The sequence below is a fragment of the Haliotis rufescens genome, unplaced genomic scaffold (assembly GCF_023055435.1).
Source record: "Haliotis rufescens isolate VD_foot unplaced genomic scaffold, xgHalRufe1.0.p SCAF_14, whole genome shotgun sequence".
Lineage (NCBI taxonomy): Eukaryota > Metazoa > Mollusca > Gastropoda > Lepetellida > Haliotidae > Haliotis > Haliotis rufescens.
The window spans coordinates 33054147-33065197 of NW_025963824.1; the positions used below are offsets into that span (position 1 = coordinate 33054147).

An 11051-nucleotide genomic window follows, 5' to 3' on the forward strand; every position below is an offset into this window, starting at 1 on the left:
TTGGATATTCTCACATCTGAAATATTTCCTAAATAGTTCTACATTTTGATCCACCATTGTTGAAGTCCATCCAATGTTTTCCTCTCACAGCCAGATTAGAGGTGAGGTGAAATTGGATTTAAGATTATTGCACTTATATAGCGACGTGAATGCACGTTTGTGTATGTGGCTGTTTGTACAAGTCCGGACTGATGCCGATTTATAGTGCTAACCCAATGATATACCATGCCGCAGTTTAACATGCATACCCCACGCAGACACAGTATACTGACTCCGAGCCGACCAGTCCTTTTTTAAGCCCCTTAATGCCGAGCGCCAGACAGGTATTAATAACAACAAGTACCATCTTTTAACGTCTCCTAGTATGGCGCTTCCGGGAATCGAACCCCGGACCTTCCGCGCTTTGGGCAGACGCTCTACTAACAGACCACGGAGGTGGTCCTGTCAGTTTAGATGTGTTTGATCTGACACCAAGGAAGAAGCTACACGCTCTGTTTTGGACAACTTGTATATAAGTGAATTGACGGCTACACATAGACAGTGTTCTAGTATCACGTATCACGCTAATTAAACGCGGTGATTTAAAAACACTAATTTGTTTAAGAACATGCTGAACAAAATAATTTTACCTCAGGTGGAGAAGTAATTGTTCGCTAGAACGTTGGTTCGACACCGTCTTTCAGTGTACAGGAAAGGGCATTGCGGTTATGAGTAGGTCCCCAGCAATCTGTGGTCGTAATAGGCGCCCAAACTGATAGGGTGGTCAGGCTTTGTGACTTGACGGCGTGGATCGTTGTTCATGATATCAATCACTGACTTGTCTGGTCCAGACTCGATTATTTACAGGCCGTCGTCATACAGCTGGAATATTTCTGTATGCTGCCTTTAACAAACAGTGAAAATGTGACTTAAATCATATCATGTATACACCCAAAGCTCCTTCAGATTGTTTAGTGTTCGATCCTTCATATCCAGGGTTGGTCTACTGAACGCCTCCATAGCCTTCCGGACTCTCGGCTTCCTGAGGAATGACAGCGACTACATCTCTTGGACTCCGGCTACCCGTGTCTTGGACGATCTGGACTCACGACTACTGGACACTCGCTTCTATGGGGCTTTCAAGGCAAGGGTGTTTTTGATTGTGCAACTACTTCAGTGTCTTTATCTGAGTGTGTTGGGGAGTTGGGTTTAACGTCTATTTGAACGGTATTTCAGTTATATCGTGGCGTGAAAGCTTAATATCAGAAGAAGGCCCTAGGGAGTGTCGGTCCCAGACGTTTACCATTTTGGTAAAACCCACGAGATTGGGTTATGCGCTGACCAAGCGAAATTTGGGCACAGCAGTCTGTACAGGCGCCATACGTGCCACAGTCCTTATCTTCAGTTACATTAGGTGTGCAGATCATCAGCAGGGTTACACTAAATACTGATAAGTGTTTATGGTTCTGATTTTATTGCATTTCCATAATGTTAAACGTACCTGAATGTGTTGAATTGACTTTGCAATAAATACCCTGGGGTATTTTGTAGGTTTGTACATATACTGTTTTACTGTATCCTCAGGCTTTTGTGCTGGACCTGATTACCAATGCATACAGAAACTACGGCTTGGAGGGTAATGCCTCGGACACGCTCCTTGTTGTGTGAGTTGTCTGGTCTTTCATGCATATCTAGAATTTTTATAGGCAAAATGCCGCACCGAAAAAAAACGGTGGCCCAGTGGTCTAATGCACCTAATTTAACGCTGACGGAGAAGGGGCGGTCGGATAGCCTAGTAGTTAAAGCGTTCGCTCGTCACGCTGAAGACTCGGGTTCGATTCCTGACATGGGTACAATGTGTGAAGCCCATTTTTGGTGTCCCCCGCCGTGATTCTGCTGGAATATTGCTAAAAGCGGCGTAAAACCATACTCACTCACTCACGGACGGAGAATTTTCTGGTGGTGAGCTTGGTTCTAAGATTAGACATTGATCCATAGTCTCAAAGCACCATATCCGTGCTCGTTGGTTTCACCATAGTGGTAATCGCTCAACGTTCAACGTCACGTAGGTTTTCCTTCCACGTTAAGTTGATACGCTGTGACATAAGTGAAAACTATCACACGCGGTGCTATCTGGTTTGCAATCAGTGACTGAAGAGCCCTGGTCACTTCCTGACGTTGCCATCTGGTTTGAAATCAGGGATGCTATCTGGTTTGAAATCAGTGACTGAAGAGCCCTGGTCACTTACTGACGGTGCCATCTGGTTTGAAATCAGTGACTAAAGAGCCCTCGTCACTTACTGAAGGAGGCAATGTTTATACAGGAGAGTAGATAGTAAATGTAGTTATACTGGCATGGAGAAGCCTGTTGTGTACACATAAGGGTAGTGATGACAATCATCAGTGAAGTCAGTGACATAAACAAAGGATCAAGCCAGTAATATAAACAACAGGATTATGGCTGATTGGGGTCTTTGATGAGTTGATGGTACGCCGGGGGACAGTAATAGCCTTGGTCACGGACTAGTTGCGACTCCTCACAATGCTGGACAACAATAGCCAACAATAACTAATTCGAAATATTAGACTTATGGAACATGTTTTAAACAGATATCAGCGAGACAGGATCGCCCGTCTGGCATGTCAGTATGGCCTTGGGAGTTGTTTAGCTGATTCCTCACGCCTGTTTAACCTCTGGACCATCGACCAGGACAAGTACAGGTAACACGACGACTATAATTTTGCTTCAGATCACATTGATACATATATCATCTCACACTATTTTGAAAGCGTATTTGCACACTATATTGTTGCCATCATCGATAGCACAGGTAAAACATTTGACTTCACTTGCGATATATTTAGACATTATTAGATAAGTATGTGTTGTACTGTTTTTCTACGAAACTATTGGTTTGAATACATCGGTTTTTCACAAGGATTAGCAGTTGTAAAGAAATAGTATTTGCCTCTATATATAACAACGTTGGGAGGCCAGCATGACATTATATATTGTGAAATTATCATGTCTATACGTCATCAGCAGTAGCAGCATCTTAGGTCGGTGTGTACATTACATGTGGATTAAGTCATACATATTGTCAAAATATTTAAGACTACATGAAGTCAATTTTACAGGTGTACCTCATATGGATTGGTTTAACACGTTTAGCTGAACCATATGAATAAAACAAATGAATATTTTCCTCGCAATATGACTATATTATAAGGCATTCGCATGTTGATTAGAGTATATAATTCATCAAATGCCTCTTGTAGACCGTCCCCGGATATTGTGAACGTTATCAACTGCTACGGGGTACGGGAAGGGGGATTAAAGGCGTGGCAGGCGATGTACGACGCCTACAGCACCACCAACGATCTCAAGTACGCCTTTCGACTGCTGTATCCACTTGCCTGTCCCAAGGAGCCGTGGCTCCTCAGAAGGTACACTCCAAACATCAGTGTGACGTCATCAGTACATATACTGACGGCATCGATATTATCACTGCGATAATTTATATAACTTGTCATTAATTCATTTTTATTGTGTCCAAGAGTCAATCACGTGTCCTCTTGCATTAGCACATTTACTTTACCCGTTCACTCACGGCCACTGATTCCAGTGATCGGATCAATCCTCGATTACCCGGTCTATGCTAAATGATACCCTGGATAATCGAGGATGAATAAGTCTGTGTCGTGTTGAGATAGTCAGCTATGTTTAACAGGGTCCTGGATATTGCAAGTGATGCTAAGAAGATGAAGAAGACATCCCATCAATCAACAGTCTTCACCAACCTGGCCAGATCTCAAGATGCCATGCACGTCGTGTGGAACTACGTCAAGGAGAACATTAACACGTGAGTTGCTTCCATGTATACGCATGTGTGTGTTCACTACCAAGATCAGAGGGCAAGGACACGTCGCTTCACACATTGTACTCATGTTGGGAATTGAACCCGGGCCATTGGCGTGACGAGCGAACGCTTTAACCACTAGGCTACCCCACCGCCTCCTAGAAAGAACAACATTTCCCTTGAACAGCTTATAGAACAATGGCTTGTATCACTACGTTTAAATGATTTATGCATGTGTTACAGGCTCTCGGAAGTCACAGTAAAGGATGTCATCAGAGTTGCCGCCCAGACATTAACCAGCACTACGTTTGCATCAGAGGTAAGAAAGCAGAACAGTGACATTTTACTAATAATGTATTATCAGCCATTGTCACTGTGAATATGTTGTTGTTGCGTCACAGTTCATGCCGAAGTGTGTGATCTGATCTTCAGTGGATAGTAAGTTACTGTGTCAGTGTTTAAGCTGAAATGTGTGATCTGATCTTGTGTAAATATTAAGTTGCGACATGAATGGTCATGCTGAAATGTGTGATCTGATCTTGTGTAAATATTAAGTTGCTACATGAATGTTCATGCTGAAATGTGTGGTCTGATCTTGTGTAAATATTGAGTTGCTACGTCAGTGTTCATGTTTAAGTGTGTGGTGAGGTGAGGTGAAATGGGGTTTAACGTCGCGTCCAAGATTATTGCACTTATAGAGCGACCTTAAGTGTGTGATCTGATCTTCAGTGAATATTATGTTGTTGTTTCAGGGTTCATGCTGAAGTGTGTGATCTGATCTTCAGTGAATATTATGTTGTTGCTTCAGGGTTCATGCTGAAGTGTGTGATCTGATCTTCACTGAATATTATGTTGTTGCTTCAGGGTTCATGCTGAAGTGTGTGATCTGATCTTCAGTGAATATTATGTTGTTTCTTCAGGATTCATGCTGAAATATGTGATCTGATCTTTTGTGAATATTATGTTGTTGCTTCAGGGTTCATGCTGAAATGTGTGATCTGATCTTGTGGAAAAGCATTTAGTTGCTTCAGGGTTCATGCTGAAGTGTGTGATCTGATCTTGTGGAAAAGCATTAAGTTGCTTCGTCAGCGTTCCTTCTGAAATGTGTGATCTGATCTTCGGTGAATATTATGTTGTTGCTTCAGGGTTCATGCTGAAGTGTGTGATCTGATCTTGTGGAAAAGCATTAAGTTGATTTGTCAGCGTTCCTTCTGAAGTGTGTGATCTGATCTTCAGTGAATATTATGTTGCTTCAGGGTTCATGCTGAAGTGTGTGATCTGATCTTCAGTTAATATTATGTTGCTACGTCAGTGTTCATGCTGAAATGTGTGATCTGATCTTGTGGAAAAGCATTAAGTTGCTTCGTCAGCGTTCCTTCTGAAATGTGTGATCTGATCTTCGGTGAATATTATGTTGTTGCTTCAGGGTCCATGCTGAAGTGTGTGATCTGATCTTGTTGAAAAGCATTAAGTTGCTTCGTCAGCGTTCCTTCTGAAATGTGTGATCTGATCTTCAGTGAATATTATGTTGCTTCAGGGTTCATGCTGAAGTGTGTGATCTGATCTTCAGTGAATATTATGTTGTTGCTTCAGGGTTCATGCTGAAATGTGTGATCTGATCTTCAGTGAATATGTTGTTGTTGCTTCAGGGTTCATGCTGAAGTGTGTGATCTGATCTTCAGTTAATATTATGTCACTACGTCAGTGTTCATGCTGAAAAAAGTGATCTGATCCTGTGTAAATATAAGGTTGGCTCGTCAGTGTTTATTCTGAAATGTGTGATCTGGTCTTGTGTAAAAGCATTAAGTTGCTTCGTCAGCGTTCATTCTGAAGTGTGTGATCTGATCCTGTGTAAATATAAGGTTGGCTCGTCAGCGTTTATTCTGAAGTGTGTGATCTGATCTTGTGTAAAAGCATTAAGTTGCTTCGTCAGCGTTCCTTCTGAAGTGTGTGATCTGATCTTCAGTGAATATTATGTTGCTACGTCAGCGTTCACGCTGAAGTGTATAATCTGACCTTGGGTGATGAGTCTGCGTGTCTAACAAGTTGAATAATTTTACTAATATCATGATCCATGAAACACTGGGGGAAAATGTTCAATGTCTTATGTAACTTCTCTGTGACTGCATCATTGATGGTGTCTTCATCCTCATCCCTCGTACACATGGAGGGACAGTTGGCAGCCCAGTGATTAACGTCACATCGATTCTAACATTGGTAAAATCTCTTGCCCCATATCTGGTGTTCCCTACCACGTATTTTCCGGAATATTGACCAATGCGGCGTAAAAACTTACTCACTCGTGCAAAACTGTTGGATCACTTTGGTCCAGGTCTGGTATTTGGATTTCTTAGACCTTGATTCGTTTCCTCGCATTGGTAAAATGTCTCAAGCCGATATCTGATGTTCCCCCACCGCGTATTTTCCGGAATATTGATAATATTCTCCAAATATAACTCCAAGTTTATCAACTTTTTGGAAGCATCTTTTAAGTTATTTCGAAAGGATATGGAATGGTTATATTGCATCATGTTTAACTAGTGTATTGTCTCTGGGCGACGAAGGGGCGGTCGGATAGCCTAGTGGTTAAAGCGTTCGCTCGTCACGCTGAAGATCCGGGTTCGATTCCCGACATGGGTACATTGTGTGAAGCCCATTTCTGGTGTCCCCCGCCGTGATATCGCTGGAATATTGCTAAAAGCGGCGTAAAACATACTCACTCACTTACTCACTCTTGGACCTTGATTCGTTTCCTCGCATTAGTAAAGTGTCTCAAGCCGATATCTGATGTTCCCCCACCGCGTATTTTCCGGAAGATTGATAATATTCTCCAAATATAACTCCAAGTTTATCAACTTGGAAGCATCTTTTAAGTTATTTCGAAAGGATATGGTATGGTTATATTGCATCATGTTTAACTAGTGTATTGTCTCTGGGCGACGAAGGGGCGGTCGGATAGCCTAGTGGTTAAAGCGTTCGCTCGTCACGCTGAAGATCCGGGTTCGATTCCCGACATGGGTACATTGTGTGAAGCCCATTTCTGGTGTCCCCCGCCGTGATATTGCTGGAATATTGCTAAAAGCGGCGTAAAACCATACTCACTCACTCACTGGGCGACGATGTAGCCTAGAGGTTGTAGCGTTCGCACGTCACTCCCATGTTCGTGTTCGATTCCCCACGTCTACAAAGTGTGAAGCCCATGTTGCTTGATAGTGCTGGAATATTGCTAAAGGTGGTGTAAATCCGTACTCATTCGCTCACAAGTTCAATGTTATTGTGTCAAAATAATTTTGTATTCATTACAGCTTGAACTCCTGGCAAACAACACAAAATCTATCAGTCCTTCTGTCGTCAGTTCAGCCTTGTCTGGATTCAACACCAGGAAGTTGTGGCTGGAGGACCACAGTGCCATGTTGACAGAGTGGTTCAATGAGATGGGGTATGGTTATTACATATTGTAGAACCTCACGGGGTACGGTGATAGTGAACTGTAGAACTTCGTGGGTCATGGTAATTAGGTGATGTAGACTCTCACTGCATACATAATCGTGTTCTGTAGAACTTCAAGGGTCGTGGTAGGTATGTACTGTAGAGCTTCAAGGGACATGGTAGCTATGTACTGTAGAACTTCAAGGGACATGGTAGCTATGTACTGTAGAACTTCAAGGGGCATGGTAGCTATGTACTGTAGAACTTCAAGGGACATGGTAGCTATGTACTGTAGAACTTCAAGGGGCATGGTAGCTATGTACTGTAGAACTTCAAGGGACATGGTAGCTATGTACTGTAGAACTTCAAGGGGCATGGTAGCTATGTACTGTGGAGCCTCACGGGGTACGATAGTTATGTAACGTAGACCTTCACAGGCTATGGTAATTGAGTGATGAAGAACTACATAGGGTAGTGTCATTATATACTATACAGCTTCATGGCGTAAGCAGCCGCGGTTCGCTGTGCAGAGTTGCGTCCCTTGGGCACGCCAGAAACCTATAATTGTGAGTTCGAACCCCGGTTCGCCCCGATTATGTTTCTAGGTTTGTCAGCACCATACCCGTGCTCTTGGGTTTCACCGAAGTGGTAAACGTCTGAGACCTGTATCACTTTGGGCTTTCCTCCCACATTAAGCTGACACGCCGTGATATAACTGGAATACTGTTAAAGGCGGCGTTAAACCCAACTCACTCACTCACACACTCATGGTGTATGGTAATTACGTATTGTAGAACTTCATGGGTATTGTAATAAAGTTTTATAGAACTTCGTCGTGTGTGGTTATTACGTATTATAGACCTTCACAGTGTATGGTAATTAAGTGCTGTAGAACTTCATGGGGTATAGTCATTATGTACCGTAGAACTTCACGGGGTATCGTAATTAGGTATTGTAGAACTTCGTGGGGAATGTAAATTACCTGTTTTGGAACTTCGTGGGGATGGTAATTATGTGTTGTGGAACGTCAAGTGGTAACTACGTATTGTGACATATGTATTGCATAATTTCACAGATTAGTGTAGCACTGTAGACTTGCACTGCACATGTTCTCTAAACACCTCGTAGCCACATAGGGGCTTGTTACTGTAGACATTGTTCGTTCCATATAAAATATATATTTTGGGAAATCGTAACTTTAATTTTGTTCACTGACTCACCTTTGTTTTTGTTCATAAAATAAGACAAACACGAATCAATTATCCAAAGACATTGCTTGAATGTTGCAGATGGTAAGCTTCCTCTGCTTCCTTGTATGTAGTAGTTATACCCTTTCATCCCGAGGTGTAGCGGTTAATATCAGTTTCGGTAGCGGAATCGCCGAGGCACATCCAAGGTTTCACTGCTAAAAGTGTTGGGTTACTGACCGATACACCAAGGAAAGGTGGGTATAACTGTCTTATGACCTTCTTCGTGTAAGCAAATATGATATAAACTGTATTAACTTTGCACAACTACAACGTGATGAAAGAAACGAAAATTGTTTAAAGCGTCTGTAAAATGATTATTCAATATGTCAAAGTCCTGACATGAAAACAGCGTAAAAGTCATCTCAGCCCTGAAAGCACACGTGTTACGTGCCTGACGTGAAGGCAGAGTTATTCTTTGAAATGTGAGTTCAAGTCATGCTTTGTAATTTTACATGTTCGAACGTTAAGATCGCGAACCACATTAACACTTACTTAGTCTCAGGAAGAGTGTACGTGTATCGGCACATACAGTTAGAAATAAGGTATGCCATGGAAACGAACCGGGAGTGGGGTATAACATATGATATGTCTCAGTTCCTCTACTTCTTTGTATCATATGATATGAGTCAGTTCCTCTACTTCCTTGTATCATATGATATGAGTCAGTTCCTCTACTTCCTTGTATCATATGATATGAGTCAGTTCCTCTACTTCTTTGTATCATATGATATGAGTCAGTTCCTCTACTTCCTTGTATCATATGATATGAGTCAGTTCCTCTACTTCCTTGAATCATATGATATGTCTCAGTTCCTCTACTTCCTTGAATCATATGATATGAGTCAGTTCCTCCACTTCCTTGTATCATATGATATGAGTCAGTTCCTCTACTTCCTTGTATCATATGATATGAGACAGTTCCCCTACCTCCTTGTATCATATGATATGTCTCAGTTCCTCTACTTCCTTGTATCATATGATATGAGTCAGTTCCTCCACTTCCTTGTATCATATGATATGTTTCAGTTCCTCTACTTCCTTGTATCATATGATATGTCTCCGTTCCCCTACCTCCTTGTATCATATGATATGTCTCCGTTCCCCTACCTCCTTGTATCATATGATATGAGACAGTTCCCCTACCTCCTTGTATCATATGATATGTCTCCGTTCCCCCACCTCCTTGTATCATATGATATGAGACAGTTCCCCTACTTCCTTGTATCATATGATATGAGTCAGTTCCCCTACTTCCTTGTATCATATGATATGAGTCAGTTCCTCTACTTCCTTGTATCATATGATATGAGTCAGTTCTTCTACTTCCTTGCATCATATGATATGAGTCAGTTCCTCTACTCATTTGTATCATATGATATGAGTCAGTTTCTCTACTTCCTTATATCATATGATATGAGTCAATTCCTCTACTTCCTTGTGCCATATGATATGTCTCAGTTCCCCTACTTCCTTGTATCATATGATATGAGTCAGTTCCTCCACTTCCTTGTATCATATGATATGTTTCAGTTCCTCTACTTCCTTGTATCATATGATATGTCTCCGTTCCCCTACCTCCTTGTATCATATGATATGTCTCCGTTCCCCTACCTCCTTGTATCATATGATATGAGACAGTTCCCCTACCTCCTTGTATCATATGATATGTCTCCGTTCCCCCACCTCCTTGTATCATATGATATGAGACAGTTCCCCTACTTCCTTGTATCATATGATATGAGTCAGTTCCCCTACTTCCTTGTATCATATGATATGTGTCAGTTCCTCTACTTCCTTGTATCATATGAAATGAGTCAGTTCTTCTACTTCCTTGCATCATATGATATGAGTCAGTTCCTCTACTCCCTTGTATCATATGATATGAGTCAGTTCCTCTACTTCCTTGTACCATATGATATGTCTCAGTTCCCCTACTTCCTTGTATCATATGATATGAGTCAGTTCTTCTACTTCCTTGCATCATATGATATGAGTCAGTTCCTCTACTCCCTTGTATCATATGATATGAGTCAGTTCCTCTACTTCCTTGTACCATATGATATGAGTCAGTTCCTCTACTTCCTTGTATCATATGATATGTCTCAGTTCCTCTACTTCTTTGGATCATATGATATGCCATACTACTTCCACCACCACTCAACCACATGTAATTGTCTCGTATGACATCATGATTTTTCTGATTATTTGTGAGACAAATATATAACATTAAACCTTTGTGACTGTTTCTGAAACTGTATAAACGAACTGTTGGTTTGAAACGTTTTTGTAGTACCAGTCTGTACACCATAGCCTTGTCCCTTGTGTATGGTTGAAATAAACAGTTTACATTCAAGGTGCCTTGTTATCATTACGGATCTTTCATCACAAACATGGAGTCACGGAGCACTGGTTGCTGGGCAGAATTGTGTCCCTTGGGCACGCCGGAAACCCCTTAAATGTGAATTCCAATCCCAGGTCGCCCCGATTATGGTTTCCAGGTTTTTCAGCACCATACCCGTTCTTGCTGGTTTCA

At 41.8% G+C, this 11051-nt stretch overlaps 2 protein-coding genes across 2 annotated transcripts in view; both read left to right on the plus strand.

Annotated features, from left to right (window-relative positions):
* The window catches only part of LOC124117133 (aminopeptidase Ey-like), a 35545-nt gene extending 27701 nt beyond the window's left edge, over nt 1–7844 (plus strand). The window contains exons 15-21 of the mRNA XM_046478869.2: nt 976–1123; nt 1564–1643; nt 2590–2700; nt 3259–3426; nt 3711–3842; nt 4083–4158; nt 7145–7844. Of these exons, the coding sequence (XP_046334825.2) occupies nt 976–1123; nt 1564–1643; nt 2590–2700; nt 3259–3426; nt 3711–3842; nt 4083–4158; nt 7145–7300 (871 nt within the window). The 3' untranslated portion in view covers nt 7301–7844. The remainder of the gene's footprint in view (nt 1–975; nt 1124–1563; nt 1644–2589; nt 2701–3258; nt 3427–3710; nt 3843–4082; nt 4159–7144) is intronic.
* A 1259-nt stretch (nt 7845–9103) lies between these two features.
* LOC124117132 lies at nt 9104–10702 on the plus strand. The gene has a single exon (XM_046478868.2). It carries the CDS (start codon nt 9104–9106, stop codon nt 10700–10702), a length of 1599 nt encoding a protein of 532 aa, XP_046334824.2.
* Nucleotides 10703–11051: the final 349 nt, after the last annotated feature.